This window comes from Halichoerus grypus, chromosome 1, assembly GCF_964656455.1.
Source record: "Halichoerus grypus chromosome 1, mHalGry1.hap1.1, whole genome shotgun sequence".
NCBI lineage: Eukaryota > Metazoa > Chordata > Mammalia > Carnivora > Phocidae > Halichoerus > Halichoerus grypus.
Genome location: NC_135712.1, coordinates 59,251,612 through 59,268,821, shown reverse-complemented (window position 1 = coordinate 59,268,821; position 17,210 = coordinate 59,251,612). Strand labels below are relative to the sequence as shown.

The 17,210-nt window shown below is 43.7% G+C and overlaps 1 protein-coding gene across 1 annotated transcript; it reads left to right on the top strand.

The window, feature by feature from the left end:
- The first annotated feature begins 15,351 nt into the window (after positions 1 to 15,351).
- On the top strand, positions 15,352 to 16,155 carry ZNF80 (zinc finger protein 80). Its single transcript, XM_036107137.2, is given in 4 exon segments — positions 15,352 to 15,473; positions 15,475 to 15,585; positions 15,587 to 15,769; positions 15,771 to 16,155. Coding segments are annotated over 4 exon segments (801 nt in total).
- Positions 16,156 to 17,210: the final 1,055 nt, after the last annotated feature.

Genomic DNA, 17,210 nt, shown 5'->3' with positions numbered 1-17,210 from the left:
TGGAGGTGTTATATGAGCCCTAGCAAACTAATACAGTGTGATAATGACATTGTGGTTACATAGGAAAATTTTTTAGAGATTTTTACTGATGTTTTTAAGTGTGAAATGTTATAATGTTTGTGATTTTTAAGTCCTTAAAAAATAATTTTAAAAAAAGGTACACAATGTTGACTGTAAAATATAGGTGATAGGGATATGGGTATTAAATATTATCTTTCTACTTCTCTATGAATTCAAAATTCATAGTAAAAAGCCAAAATTGAAGGGCAGGAAACATTCAGGTACAACTGGGAGAAGGTAGCTAGGACACCAGGCAGGATGCATAGGCAGGATGGGGAAGCCCAAGGACAAGGACAAAGAGCCATGCTGGGGAGGGAGGGAGGGCAGACCCCTTATAAGGAGGCCCCCACCTATTTCAGGATTGAACTCCAGGGCCTCTGTCTTTTAACCCACCTGAACATGATGTAGGGTGATTAAAATTCAAGTGCGCATTGCACCAGAGGAATTGCCAATAGGAAGGCTGGGAGAAAAGAACAATTAAAAATGAATTTGGTTTGGCTGCAACACATTCCTAATCTCAGTAGCTTACATTAACCACCAAACATTTAAGTATAAATACCATTTAGCATAATAATAATTATGCATAAAACTGAAAAATACAGTTGGAAATATATAATTAATTTAAAATGTCATAATAACTAAAGGAGCTTTTCAGTATTTAGCCAAATTCCTCATATTGGATAGGCAGTTCCTGGTCTGAGCTAAGGCTGCCTGATTGTCTGTCATAACAAATCTAGCAGCCCTAACACATTTCTTCATGTCAATCAATCAACAAATATTGAGCACTTACTTTGCAAAACTGCTATGCTAGGCATTATGGTGGATACAAAAAAGAAAAAGTTTATTCAAGGAGTTCACAATCTAAGTAGAAAGTCTTAGACCCAAACAAACATAACGTAAAATATAAAGTAGACTCTACGTGCAAATGATCAGCAGAGACCAGTGAAGGTAGATTTATAGGATAGTCATTTGTATTAGGTAAAAAAAAAAAAAAAAGAAAAAGGTAGTTGGGTGGTTGAAACCAGGCTATCTAATCTCAGAGCGAGGAGGTATATCTAAATGATACAAAGGCACATGCAGAAACAGTAACAAGTGTTGGCATGCGGCCAATGCCTGGACAGAGTCGCGATGACAGTGTTAATTCACATACCCAGATTCGTGTGCTCTAGGCAACACTTCAGAAATATGATGGGACACTCGGGCATGCTTAGACTGAATGTTTACAAACATATACTATGACAACCAAAACATTATGGACGTGGATGGTGTCATGGCTCAAGGGAAGATCTGATCAAAGTCACAGTACAAGTGGGGACGATTGATTCATAAGGCCCCACCTGATCTCACAGGGGTTGATGTGCAGAGCCTGCTCCCTTGGTCAAGCAGGTCGAGTGGTAAATACAGATGCTCCTTTAAAAGTAGCTGGGTACATCGTGCCTCCTGTGGGGCTGGAGGGTGAGTGGAAGAGTCAGACTGTGGCTCAAAACAGGCACACATTCTCTTGGCCTTATAGAATCCAAACTACCTTCCCAGAGTGTCTGAGAAGACTTCAAAAGAAAGGAGAGAATGATGTGAGGAATGAATAACCAAGAGCATGTAGAATTCTGCCAGATGGGGGAAAATGGTCACAACTGAGGTGTGGCCTCCAGAGCTCAATTTGGCTTTCGGTAAGACCTTCCCCAACCCTTCCACCAAGCCCAACCACCTCCTGCCTCACCAGAGCGGTCTGCTACAAAGATCATTGCCAACAAGGAGACTGCACACAGGGCTAAGCCCCGCATGGCTTATATTCCTGTTTATCTGAACCAGCACCAGAAGCCCAAGGCTCCTAGGTCAATGCTTGTAACTTGGGCTCTTCTTCCTTTAAGGCTTGCATTTGAACCAATTTCCCACCCTTCCTGCCCACCCCGCTCCAAAACGCTTCTATTCTGCCCTCTGGATCTCGTGGATTGTCATCAGCAAGATCCCTTTTATCTTCAAAAGATAAAATTCTTCTTTAAATCACTTGTTTTCAAAGTGTGAGCCTAGTCCAGCAGCATCACATCGCTTAAAACTTGGAAGAAATGAAAATTCTCGGGCCCCAGCCCAGCCCCACTGAATCCCAGTCTCTGGGGGTGGGGCCAGCAGTCCTCCGGGTTGTGAAATCCTCCTGCAAGCACTCTCCTCCCAGATCCAAGAGCAGCCTGTCTCGCCGCCTTGATCACTGCAGTGGCCCACCTCCCTTCTTGCATGCTAATTAACATATCCCACCCTAAAATAGCAATGAGGTCACCTTTTCTACTTTTTATCTTCAGCTCTAACTTCTAATGTCACCACACCACCCCGACATACACACACTACTCCTACATCATCCTGTCTGAATTTCTTAGAACCAGCTCTCTTTTCTTGTACTCTGAAACAATGGTCTCCACAGTTTTTGCTTTTAATCAGTTAAAAAAAAATTAAACAATGACCTCCCAAATGTATATGAAGTATGTAGACTTAGGGCTGTAGTAATATATTTTATACATTATAAAACAAACCCTGAGAACAGAAAAAAATAGATATTATATAAAAATATTTCAATAACAACTGTGAGATCTTTTTTATGTTCCCCAATGACTCATCCGGTACAAATTACGTTGCAGACATCAGCTTTGCAGGAATTGAGACATTGCAAGGGCCATGCTTTCACAAGTTTCTAGACCCAGAGACACATGGGCCCTCTGGCTAGGAATACAAGTTAGATTTTTGCAGTTGTGTGGTAGTATATAGTGAACAACAGTGCTCCTAGAAAAAATCCAAAGTTTGTAGCCTTTGTCAATGGTAGGTAGGGGTGTAAATACTCCCACGGTGGTGATTTCAAGCTGCCAATACGATGTCACTGAACGTGAAGTCTGAAAAGTGCACAAGCCTCTTGAACAAGCCAGTACAAGCCAGCTCCTGTGCTGGATTTTTGTGCCCAAAACTTCTTGATTAAGGTCTATTTTTCAATTAATTCCCTTTCTTCTAGGGAACTGGTTTCCTAATTAAGCATTTTCTAATTAACATGCTCCCTTTTAATTTCTCGAAGCCCCGGCTATGGCTGGGGTAGATCTCCAGTCCTTCTGGCTCGGTGGGGGCTTCCACACCTGATACAGGAGTAGATGACCACCTGGGATTTGTCCGCTTGGGGGTGAGAGCAGTGGGTGAGAGAAACGGTGACAGCCATGCCTTGGAAATCCTAGTCATGTGGCCCTATGTCAAAGACATGGGCTGATGCAAATTCACCCAGCCTATACAGAGGGATGCTGGGGTTTAGACTTCTCCAAATCCTATGCTCTTTAACTGCAATCGCTTCTGCCTCTCTGTTCCCCTCTCTGCATGCAAACCCCAAACCTGACAGCAGCGAGTAGGTAGGAGCTCTTGAACTTTTAGAACCAAATGGAAGTAAAAAATGTATAATTTTTAGAGAGAGTTCACGCATGCACACATGAGCCCATGTGCGGACACACTCATGCAGGGCAGGGGCAGAGGGAGAGGGAGAGAGAGAATCTTAAGCAGGCTCCACTCCTAGCTCAGAGCCCTACCTGGGGCTCGATCCCACGATCCTGATCATGACCTGAGCCAAAATCAAGAGTCGGGAGCTTAACCAACTGAGCCACCTAGGTGCCCCTAAAAAATAATTATTAATGTGAGAACTTATTAATGTGAATGAAGCTACAAAGCTAGTAAGAAGTAAAATTTGTATTTGAACCCACCCAGGCTGACCCCAGAGCCCATGCTTACAGTAACATATTCTACCGTCTACCTCTGCTATCCGGTGTCTTTGGGGTAGCTGGTACTGAAGACGGCAGTGTGCCCCTGTCCTCAAGATGCTTTCCAAAAGTTTACAGGATTCTTAAGAAAGCAAGACTAATGTAAGTGAAGTAATTAGAAAATCTTTGCAGACAGCCTGTAATTAGCTGTAATGTACTATCCCCCATGGCTAAGAAAAGTGCTTCCTGGTGGAGACCATGAGACTTAACCCCTGCCTCCAGAGCTATAATCACTCTTTTAAAAAATCAGAATCTAGGTCAGACGGGGCCCTCGGCCTGCAGTCTGGTACTGTAATTCTCTCTCCTAAGGAATCCCACCTGACCGAATGACATAGCCATAGAATAACGATATGAAGTTGCATTTTATGCACGGCTTTTTCCATTTTTCTCAGACTAAGGAAAAAAATATTTTGAGATCTCTGTCTAAAAGTTTCTGGTTCTCACGTGCCACAGAAGCCGTAAGTCTGAGCTCTGACCTGTCACCCCACCCTCTCTCTCTCTCTGGGAGTATCAGTTCTTGAAGGCTGTCTGCTGTGGTCCATCCTAAACAACAACATGGTTAGCAGCTAGATATCCCTAGAGGAAGAAGGACTTTAGAAGCCCAAACCCATTCCTATTCCCACTGCTGTGGGATAAACTACCTGAAAACTCAGTGACTTAAAACGGCAGCCATTTCTGTAAGGTGAGAAATTTGTAGCTGGATGAGTATATTAGTTTGCTCAGGCTGCCAGAACAAAGTCCCACAGAGCGGGTGGTTTAAACAACAGAAACTAATTTTCTCACAAGTCTGAAGGCTAGAAGTCTAAGACTAAGGTATTGTCAGGCAAGGTGGATTTCTTCCGAGGCCTATTAAAGTAACCAGATTAGGTCCAAGATGGTGTCACTCATGCTAAGCCCCACATCAGCAAACCAAAACTTCACTAAGTTTCTATGTTGGGCTCTCCCAGAAAAGGAAGGTCTAGATCAACCAACCAGCACAAGTTACCTGACCTGGCTCCAAGACTTATCTTTGCTCCATGTAAGGAAAGCAACCCTGCTTCGACCAGTCAGCAAATGCCCAGTATAATGTCCTTGTTTCTGCTCACATTGGTCTTTAAAAACCCTCTCGCGTTGCACAACTCTTCGGAGCTCCTTTCTAGCTTCTAGACTGGATGCTGCCTGATTCACAAACCATTGAATAAAAGCCTACTAGACCAATAAACTGGCTTTTGAAAATATTCTCTTAACAGGCCTCTCCTCCTGCCTTGTAGGTGGTCATCTTCTCCATAGGCCTTCACACAGCCTTCCCTCTGTATGCATCTGCATCCTAATCTCCTCTTCTTAGAAGGACACCAGTCATATTGGATTATGGCCCACTCACGTAACCTCATTTTACTCTTATCTCCACTTGAAAGACCCTCTCTCCAAATATAGTCACAGTCTGAGGTATATTCTTAAGTATTGGTGGTTAGGATTTCAACATCTGAATTTGGCAGGGGGATACAATTTGGGCCATATGAGTAAGTGTTTTGTTTCTGGTGCATTCACTGATGTCATTCCTTGGAACTCCGTTGGCAGATGGGATGGTCTGGAGGGTCCAAAATGGCTTCAGTTGCATATCTGGCATCTTGGTGAGGATAGGTAGAAGGCTGAGCTCAACTGTGCCTATTGACCAGAGAGCCTTTACATGGCATATTCTTCCTGGCCATCTTGGGGTGGTCAGATATTTTACATGGATGCTAGTACCTCAAGAGAGCCAGGCATGACTTTTTATGACCTAGCTTCAAAAGTTACAGAGCACTACCTCTTTGGTCAAAGTAGTGACAAACCTGCCCAGATTTGAGAGGAGGGGACATAGACCCCACCTCTCAATGGAAGGAGTCTCAAAGAATGTTGGGCCATTTTCTTAATTGCTGTAAGTTATTTATAGTTCAGCCATATCATCTATAAAGTTGCCTACCACTCAGTCATCTTGACCCAAAGGAAAAGAGCTTGATGAACACCATAGTTATTCTCAGTCTTGTGGGTTCTTCTCTAGTTCTTGAGGGTGGCTTGGGTTTATAAGAACCAAATGGTCCTTTTCTGGCCCCACCTGCCTTCTGACCTCATTAATTCTTCAGAATCTTTCCTTGTGGTCCAAACACTCCAACTTTGGTGTAGTGGATCCTTGTTCACTAACTTGACGGCTGTGCCAGGTCATAGGAAGTCCTGACCTCCTGTAGTCTCCATCCCCACCCCATCTCTGCATCATACCTGGAAGATTTTGTGAGGCCCTCTGTTTCCTTTTTTTGAGCTATTTTACTGGACTCAGATCTGTCACTCTTGTATCTCAGAGCTACCAATATTCTAACTTGCATGCCACTTGCCCTGCTCCCATCTCAAAATATTAGCCCCTTCTTTTTATGGTAAAAATTGGCATTTACGTATGTCTGACCCAGGTGAGGCAGGTCTTCCAAGACAGACTGGAAAATCTGCTGAAAAGACTGGAATGCCCAGGAGACGAGACTCCGTATAAGAAGACAGCATAAGGCACTGGCAGTCTGATTTAGGAACAAAGCCTCAGTTCTCAGAATCTCTACTCCTATCAGTTCTTGAATGGCATGTGTCACTTGGATCCATCCTAGCTCCCAACCCTTAGACATAATCTGGATCCTGGATCCTGGATACTGGATCCTGGTGAGAGCAAAAACTTTAAATAGAAACAAAGATCTATTCCCCTTCCTACTTTAAGACTCCCTTCTGACCTGAACAACTGATGATATGGGGGTAATTCTCTACCTGGGTGACCCACAGGCACCTAAAACTCCCCATGTTCAAAGCTGAATGCAACATTTCCACCCCCCAACACACTCATTCCTGTGCTCTCTATTTTAGTTGTTGGCATCCATCTAAACAGTCATCCAAGTTAGAAACCTAGAAGTCATTCTTGACACCTAGGTTTTCTTTACCACTACCCAAGATCCAATTACCAAGTCCTTAAATTTTTGGAATCTTCCCCCACTTCCACATCTCCAGTGTCCCTGCTGAAATGGAAGCTTTCATCATCTCTCACTTGGAATACTTCAGCTGCCTCCTCTTAGCTCTTCGTGTGATCCACCTAAAACTCAAATATGAACCTGTTGTTATTTCCTTAAATCATATCTGCAGTGCCTCTCAATCTACAAAATAGAGTCCAAAGATTTTCAGTGCTTCATCTAACACTCAAGCTCCCCCACATGTGTAGGCCCTGCTTACATCTGCAGTCTACCTCTCTTCATTCACTCTTGTACTTTATACATCTACTACCACAAATTGATTATTCTTTTTCCAGCATATTGGCTATTTATTAGCTGGAGTAAGCCAGGTGGTTATCAAAAAGATTTTCTATACTACTAGGCTGTTCTTCTGGCTAAAAAAAAGAAGAATTTTCTTGGGTTTTGTGTTTGTTTATTGTTTTGGTTTGATTTGGTTTGGTTTGGTTGCCTGTTGGGGGTTTCAGGTTGAAGACTTCAGCATCCTCCAGTTTGGGATATATTGGAGGCAAAATCAAACAAACAAACCCAGGGAGCTCACCATTGTGTCATTTCTCGAGTCTTGAGTTTCAAAACAATACATCTTTTCCTTTTACCTTCCAGAGTCTCTTAGTGTTTGTTGTGTTATGTGAGAAATTTATTAGCTATAAGAGGGAGAACTGGTGAGAAATGGAGCTATCCTATCTTGGCCAGAACCAGAGTCCATCAATTAAGCTTTAATGAATAAATCAAAGAGGCTTCTTGAGAAATATTTAGGGACCACCCCAGTTGGGTTTATACTCTTCTATTATGGAAAATGTTGAAGAGAGTGTTCCCCAGGGAAGCGCTACTCTGGGTTCTGAGATGTACTCTGAATGTTGGTGTGAGCTACTCTCTATCAACTCCTAGGGAAGGATTTCAAACTGTGAGCACAATAAAAACCTATAAAACTGAGCACTGTCTTATGAAGAATCTAGAGAGACAGTGGACTGGAATAAATCAGGCTGTCTTGTATCAGGCTAATTCCAGAGAGCAGCACCACAAGTAATCAGTCCTATCTCTACCAAAGGTCAAAACAGTTCTAGGACATTCCCAGATGAGTTCCATTTACTCCCATGTGAAAGGGTGGCTAAAGAATCTTCAGGACAGTTGAAGGTCTCAACTAGTAACAGCCATACCTGTCCAGTCACTGATAGAAGAGAATTCAAGTTGGCAGCTTTGGACAACCATATGGAGCAGCCTTTAATGGATAAGAAAATAAGAAGCCTAGGACAGCTGAGACTGGGAAAGCGTGGTTAAGGACTTTGAGAGTTTTGAGGTGGGGAATCCTGAGATATATTGAATTAAAATAGAACACAGTGGTCCATGTGATATTTGTTCTTTAAATCCCAAATTGGAGTTATAAATGTAATTATGGCTTTATGAATTCATGAATTCTGCTTCTGATGGCATTTTCTCTTTAATATCTCCTTCCTATTCTGAGATTTATGCATTTTTTTCACCCTTGGAGACATTATGTCCCATATCCCAAAGTCTCACTGAAGACTGAGATAGCCCAAAACTGGTGAGGGGGAAATTCATAGATCCAGATAATGTGAGCTAATCCCTCATTTTCCAAATGAAGAAACTGAAGAGTAAAGTGAATTTCCCGAGGTTATCCAGCAAGTCAATCCTATCTCAGACCTAGACCTCCCCATTTTGAGTTGTCAAACCCTCCTAGACCAAGAAACAGTAAAGCTTTCTCTCTGGTTTCCTAGTCCTGAATCTTTTTAGTGGGCTAATACAGAGTGAGACTTTGACATCTCATGACAACCTGTGAAGGATTTGCTGTTGGCCCGGTAATGGGAAACATGCCAACGAAGAAATAAATAAATTTTATTTATTTATATATACATATATGAATAATTGAGGAGTCGGGCAACCTGTCAGCAAATGGTAGACAAGTAGAACAGACATGAAGCACATGGGAAACCTCCAGTCAGAAAGAATATTTTCTGAGGAAAACAGAAAATCATCCTTCCCTACAGCAACCACCATGGGGAGGGACTGCAGAATCCACTGGGCATCTGAGAAGCAGGTGTTCAGCTCTCGTTACCACAGCTCCAGGGCCCAGAGGCAACTCCCACAGCAGTGAAGGAAGAGGAGCTGGTCCTAACTGGCAGGAGTAACAACTGGCTTTTGCGTTGGAAGTGGGCTGCTCCTTGGTGAGGCTGAAACCAAGCTGTCCCACACAAAGGGAAGTTGGCGTCCCAAACAAAGAACCAGTGGCTACACCTCACTGAGTTTTATGTTTTGGTATTTTTCTTTGTTGTCTCTTAGACTGAATATCGCCTAAAGCAATAAGCAGTGGTAAATGACTTCTACATGGGCAGGTCGTTCTCCTCTTTGGGCCACAGGAACATAGTAATGCCATAATAGCTTACTACCATGACAGATGGTCACTAGACGTTTGTGGGGAACATTTCATAATGTAGAAAAGTATCAAATCACTATGATGTACACCTAAAACTAATAGGATATTGTATGACAATTATACTTCAATAATAAAGGGGGTATAAAACACCTTTTTCTGAATTACAAAAGGAATCAAATTAGACAAGACGTGTATTCACTCGAGGACCACATGCAAGGCACAGTGTTTCCTACTCTGGGAGATATAAAGATGAATTCAACAGGAGTCCTGCTCTTGCAAGCTGGGGGTGTGTGGGGAGAGTCAGGTTGAGCACAACATTAGCCTTATCACCAGGCAGAAGGCGAAAAGTGATGTGGGACAAAGGGTAAAGGACTAGGGACCACATAGGGATACGAAGGAGAGTTATTCCTAATGTGGAGAATCAAGGAGAATCCACGTTTTATAGAGGAAGGGCATTTTAGGTGGGCCTCACACATTTAGAGAAGGAATAAAAACTTGCCAGGCAGAAGCAAGGCCCAGGCAAAGAGGTGAAGGAAGAAATCACACCTGAGTCTGGAAAGGATGAGTACTTTCTAACAGGAGGAAGAAGAAAATTGAGTTAACAAGTTTCTAGAATCTGGCTGGCCACCAGAAGTGCCTGGGGAGATTTAGTTGTTTCTTTGTTTCCTTTCGCTTTAAATAGAGTCTTAAGCTCCCATGCTTCCCTCCTGTAGGAGCCTGGGCTGGGGGAAGGGAGCAATCCAAAGACACCCCAGTGCTTAAAGCTGTTTGAACTCACCTCTAAAAACATGTCAAGACCTTTCTTTTCCATTGGACTTTTCTTCTGGAGGCAGAATATGTGCCAGCAGTGAAATATATCACTCCTGTCAGTCTCTTTAAAAGTCACTGTTTTGATTTTCATTTCCCTGCCTGCAGGTCAGGAGACCTTGTTGTTAAGAGCCCAGGGCCCCATCAGGTTTTGGAGTTGCTCTTCCCCCATCTCCTTATTGAAGCCCTGAAAGGGCAGCCAGGCGGGCTTGCTGTCGTGGCAGGGGTGGGACTGTGCTGCATTCAAGAAATCTGTGGGTGTGCCTGAGGGCAGGTGTGGGTGCCCCGCCGGGCAATGGGGTGCAGGGTTAGCAGCAGCTGAGGGAGGTTCTGAGCAGGGCTGGGAGCCTTCTGGTTCTCTTCCATCTCCCAGGCCTATTCCTGGCCCCTCTGCTCCCCTACTCTCTATCAGCACGGAGTGAAAAAGGGCGAGGAGGTTTGGCTCCCCAGCAAGGCCCTGAATGTTTTCACACTGTAAGTTCCTTTTCTTCCTCCCCCTTGGTATTTTATGCAGAGCCATGGTAGACAGATCTGACCAGGTGAGAGACAATCTCTCTGGCGTGAACATTTGAATAGGATAAATTTGGAGAAGACTCCAGGCTAAGCAGCACAGATGAACCTATGAAGGACCTGGTGCAGAGTGGGAAAGAAGTAGAAGGGCATCCTACCATGTTCAGGGACTTCCCGGGTGGAAATAACCCGCTCCAGGTCTCCTTAGGGAAGGAACCGTGATCCTTTGCTGCTATCTCTGGATCCGGGAATCAGATTCTAAATTGAAACGATGAGAACATTTCTATTTCTGCTAACTGACAACAGAACAGATCTGGAAAATAAAACACGTATTTTTTAGAATAGGTGAAACACAGCCTTCACCAGTGGAAAGTTCATCACATGGAAACACTTTCTAGAAGAAGTGGACACCACAGAGAAGTAGAGGTCATGGATCTGCTGTGGTTCCAAGAAGCTAAATATTCTGTGTGGTCCTATGGAATTTTATCTGCATAGCAGACAAACGTGGACCTCAGCAGACCCTGTCTGCAGAAGTGTGTCCTTTCTGAGAATGGATTTAGACTCTTCAAACAGTTGCAAGGCCGATGATCTCCACTCACTCAGGGCTTCTGGAAGGAGATCCCCTCGGAGCTTGTGGAAATGCTGCCTGGATGACACTGTGGACGTCCTATATCAGGTGTTATTTAAAACAAAATAACCTAGCCTTTGGGAAAGTTGAAATGGTAACTCCATGTTTCAGTTTTTGAGGAACGACCAGAATATTTTTCCAAAATAGCTGCACCATTTGACATTCCCACCAGCAGTGTATGAGGCTTCCAATTTCTCCACGTCCTCGCCAATACTTGTTATTGTCTTTTCAACTGAGTCATCCCACTAAGTGTGGAATAGTATCTCATTGTGGTTTTGATTTTCGTTTTCCTAATGGCTAATGACATTGAGCATCTCTTCATGTGCTATCGGCTATTTGTATATCCTTTGTGAAGAAATAGCTTTTCAAATTCTTTGCCCATTTTAATTGGGCTTTTTGCTTTTTGATGATTAAGTTGTAAAAGTTATACAATTGTCAATATACAATTTGTAAATATTTGTTCCTATTCCGTGGATCATCTTTTCACTTTATCAGTGGTATCCTTTGAAGCACAGAAGTTTTTAATTTGAATGAAACCCAATTTATCTACGTTTTCTTTTGTTGCTCATGCTTTTGGTGTCATGTCTAAGACGCCATGACCTAAACCAAGATTACAAAAATTTACACCTATTTTTTTCTAAGAGTTTTATAGTTTTAGCTCTTACATTTTGGTCTATGATTCATTCTGAGTAAATTTTTGTGTATAATGTGAGGTAAGAATCCAAGTTTTTTTCTTTTGCATATGGATCCAGTTGTCACAATACCATTTGTTGAAAACATTATTCTTTCCCATCATAATCATTCTTTTTAATAAAAGCAGCTCTTTTTTTCTGAGTTTTTTATAAGGACAAGTCAGATTAGTCTAAGATCTACCCTAATGACCTCAATCTTAACTTGATCATTTGCCAAGATCCTATTTCCAAATAAACCACATTTATATGTACTGGGGGTTAGAACCTCAACATCTTTTGCAGGAGATGCAATCAACCCATTAGAGTAAGTATGTATATTTTATATAAATTTTGCTCTATTTTGTCCTAAAGGGATGTACTAATGGAAACATAAGGTAATATTGTGTGGATGGGGGCAGAGTTTCCACTAAAGGAAGTAGATACTACACCAATCAGTCCTCCTTAAAAGTAAAAGGCAGGAACAGAAAATGGGGAAGACAGGCCTAAGATGGAGTTGAGAAGGAAACTCCTTCCTTTCCCTGCCCCTTGACTTGGGCCTAGATTCTGGGGAATTAAGGCATGTTTGAGGTGTTTCTGGGTGTTAGAGAAAACTTGGGTTCTTCCTTAAGGGGGAAGAATGTGCTCTGAACAGAAATGCAGTCCTATGGAGGCCCCAGGAGGACAGATTAGGAACTGAGGGCTTTAAGAACAATCATAGCTAGTAGTCGATTGTAAGTTATTCTTTGTACAGAAGCCCCTTGCCATCCCCAGCCTTCAGCAAAGTCTTATTAAACTCATGGACTAGTCTAAGAGAGAAAAAGTCTATATTCATGCATGGACTACAGTGCTAAAGAGAGGCAGACAAATAGTGGTGGACACTCTCCCCATGGGTGTGTCCGAGGACCAAAATGTGCAGGTGACAGTCTGCACTCACAATGGTTGTCGACTGGAGTAGCCCCAGCTGATACAGGAGCCTCATGAGAAGCCCTTGAGAACTGCTAGTAGCTGACTTTGAGTATAGCATAGCTTCTGATGTGACCTAATTTGTACCAACTCCTGGCTAAGATACTCAGGCTACTTAAAAGCATTGCTACTGATGGCTCAAATGACTGCAAATATTAAGCATTTCAGAAACTGCTGTATATTATTGAAACCATATACTGAAAGATAGATTCACTAAAGAAAAAAAATAGACTTTTTCAAGAAGCAAAGCTAACTCATTTTGTAATTGCCCACACTATCATGGTTATGATGTCAATATTTAGTGGTCAGTCTTTCTTGAACTCTTAAAAGTGGATGCAACTGAGACCAAGGACCACACTTGGAGAACCACTGCTGGAGAGAACTCTGTCTCAAATGTGTAGCATCCTAAGACTAATGGGGTCACCTGTCCTGGGCAAGGCAGTCCAGCATGTATTCAGACCAGCTCATGCATAGCTGCCTTCGTCATGGCCATCTACTCTTGCCTCCCATTCTGGGGAGGGTCCCACTGTCTAGAGAATACAGTTGACCTCTCTGCCTTGTATCCTCACTGCACTGACTTCCGACAAATTCTATGGATGAGAAAACTCTACAGGCTTTTCCCAGGTGATGTGTTTGTCTAGTCCTTCATTTCTCTAACCCTAATATTTACATATGTTCTGAAAGTGATCAAGCAGGTGATATCAACACAAATCCATACAAAACACAATCTCGATTATGAAATATTATATATTTTTTGACATCAGGAAAATGAAAAGAGCATCTGCTATCACCCCTTCTCTTCAACACTGTAGATGGAGGCTCTGGCCAACACAGAAGACAGAAAAATAAAACAAAGTTTAAGTATTGGCTGAAAGTCACCTTGTCAAGCCATTTCACTGGGGGTCCTGTAATGGTGGTATCTTTAGCTCTCTTGTCTTGAGCTGGCCATACTCTCAGAAACCATTCAAAACAGCTGCAACAACAGGCAGAAGTCCCAACACTCAGAGTGTCAATGACCCTCAGTCCTCTTCTTTCTACTGCTTACCAGAACCTTCAAATTAGCCTCTCCTTCTCTAGTTCCAAGATCCACTCTTCATGGTCATAACCAGTTCCAGCTTGGGTGGGGGAGGACAGTGGATCAGGGTCTTGCTCAAACTGCTCTCACCATCCTCCCCACGATGGCCTCCACTCCTCACCAGTTCCAGAGGGACTTGGCACTGCTGGGCTCTTAGCTTTCCAGGATTCTGCAATGTCAACTGTGATGCTTCCAATTCCCTGCTACAGCCTAGTCTAGAACAGTCTCTGACTGCTGAGTAGTGTTCCATTCTGTGGAGAAGCCATTTATCCACCCTCTTTCCTGGACTCCCTCCAGGTGTTTGCTGTTGTAAACATTCTTTTTTTTTTTTTTTTAAAGATTTTATTTATTTATTTGACACAGAGAGAGAGAGAGAGAGCACAAGTAGGTAGAGTGGCAGGTGGATGGAGAGGGAGAAGCAGGCTCTCCGCTGAGCAGGGAGCCAGACATGGGGCTCGATCCCAAGACCCCAGGATCATGACCTGAGCTGAAGGCAGCTGCTTAACCAACTGAGCCACCCAGGCACCCCTGTTGTAAACATTCTTGTACATGTCTCCTGTGGAACGCGTGGAAAAGCTTCTCTTTGGAAAGACTGGTAGGAAGCAAAGCCAAACTTTTTCAAAGCAGTTTTACTAATAATGACAGAACCATACACAACATAAGAGATCTTGAATTTCCATGCCTTCTCCAACACCCGGTATTTGGACTGGACTGACTTTAATACCCAGCCCCTGTGTACAGTTTTATGTGGGTCAGTGCATAGAATAGAATGGCAAGTAGGACTCGCCCCATTCCCTGTATGACCAAATTCCTTGAATGCATGTTCACATGCATATTTGAGTGCGTGTTTGGAGGTTCTCCCTGGCCCAACTGGAGCGCACATCCTACCACATGTATGACCTTCCTTCCAGGGTAACTGAGGGTTCAGTTACCAGAAGTAAAAAAAGTGAAACTGAAGCCCCCTGGGACTTGTAGTCCCAAAGCTGTGGCTGGGCGCAGTGCTCTCTGGTATCTGTAGTTGCAGGCACGCTCTGCGCTGGTGGAAGTGGTGCTGTGTGCACCTTCTGTCTTGTTAGCTTGTGGTGGTGTTCCAGGCAGCAGTGTTTGGACCTGTCCATGACCTTCACTTGGAAGGAATGAGGGCAGCTGGACCAGGCCCAGAGAGCCTTATTCTGGGAAGTACTGCTGGAGACCTGCAGACCCCTGGTCTCACTGGAGCATTCAATTCCCAAACCAGTGTCAACCTCACAGTTTGAAGCACCGGTAAGAGACAGAGAGAGGTCTTTGCTGAAGCACCTGTCCAGGTTACAGTTTAAACCCAAGACCAGCCCGCTTTGTCTTAGGAGGTCTTGCTTCAGGGAAGACTCAGGAAGCCAGCAGGTCTGCTGGGGCAAACCAGAGATCAGGGGGGCTGTTGGAAATGCAGAAAGGCACTTGAGACCAGTTACAGTCTCCCACAAGGAGGCCCTCCTGGAGAAAATGAGCCTTGAACACAACAGGTTGGGGACAGATGAGAGTCTGCATTCAAGGGTTTTCCAGAAGCAAGATGCTGCAGGAGATGCTATTCATGACTGTGACTCACAGGCACCAAGTAAAGACACTGGTTCATGCAGGGAAGACCCTCTACAAATGCAAAGAATGCAGGAAAGTGTGCGACAAGAATTGCCTCCTTGTTCGACATCAGCGGATTCACACTGGAGTGAAGCCTTAGGAATGCCACATGTGAAAAGGTAGACTTTGCTTGACACATGAGGATTCATGCTGGGGAGAAGCCCTATAAGTGCATAGAGTGTGGGAAGGTCTTTAACCGGAGGTCACACCTCACACTCCACCAGCAGATCCACAGTGGCAAGAAGCCCTCTAAGTGCAGTGAATGTAGAAAGACCTTCCGCTATCACTGTTTTTGTGCAGCATTACATGACCCACAATGACAAAAAACTCTTTGGGCACGAAGAGTGTGGGAAAGCCTTTCATTATGACTCTTCCTTAACTCGACACAGGAGGATTCACACTGGAGAGAAGCCCTATACGTGCAGTGAATGTGGAAAGACCTTCCCCTTCCACTCTGACTTTATCCAACACGGTAAGACCCTCACTGCACAAAAGCCCTATGAGTGTAAAGAATGTGGGGAAGGTTTTTGCTACAGCTTCTCCCTCACATAACACACCAGGAGTCACACTGGAGAGAAGCCCTGTGAGTGCAGTGAGTGTGGAAAGGCCTTTGACTACCACTCTGCTTTCGTCCGGCCTATGACCATCCACACTAGAGAAAGGAAACATTGAGTGCAAATAGCGTGGGAAAGCCCTTGAAACAGCTTTTCTTTCCCTTGACACTTGAGGAGTGGTGCTGGGGAGAAACACTCTGAACCCAATAAGTAGAGGAAAGCCTTAAGCTGCGGCTCATCGCTCACTCAGCATCGAAGAATTCATGCTGGAGAGAAACTCCTTGAGCGTAAGATATGTGGGAAGACCTTTTGCACCTGCCCACCTCAGTCAACATCCAAGAACTTATACAGGGAAAAGACCTCTCGAATAGAACTACCACGGAAAATCATTAGGTCACAGGAAACATCGTACTTGGCATCTGAGAATTCCTGTAGGAGAGAGACCTCTCGGTTATCGCGCACTTAGAAGAAAGGTCCGCCACACATCTGCCCATAGGCTGTGTCACTAAGCCGTCTCAGGATTATTTCAAAGAACAAGGTGGAGGGAGCTGTAGAAGAGAAAAGAAAAAGAAATGAGTGCACAGAGTCTCTCAGACGTCTCTGAAAGCCATGAGTATGAAAATGTTCATACGTTTCTTTCTTTGGGGCTGTCTGAAAGCTAACAGGGCCTTGCCCCTTCCCTTGTCCTTTATCTCTGTATTCACTCAAGTCAAGTGACAAGAGAGTTGGACAGTGGAGAACAGCTCTACAGAGATTTGTTGAAAGCACTCTCTATGGCAAAATGTTGTCTCTAGTCTTGATGAGCAGAAGTCTTTGTGAGAAGTGTGAAGGCTAAAGTCATGAAATACTTGAAGTTTGTAAGAAGTTAGAATATTAAAAATACTGCCACATAAGATTATTTTATATTTAAGGAGATAAGGATCTACGTATGAATAGGCACATCTTACTGCATCATTTAAGACTGAAGGTTGAAGGTTTTGGGCACCTGGGTGGCTCAGTCAGTTAAGCATCTGCCTTCAGATCAAGCCCTGCATCAGGCTCCTTGCTCAGTGGGGAGTCTGCTTCTCCCTCGGCCCCTCCCCCCCCATGCTCTCTCTCCCTCTCTCTCTCTCCCCCTCACAAAAATAAATAAAAAATCTTTAAAAAAATGACTGTTGAAGGTTTTAATTTTTA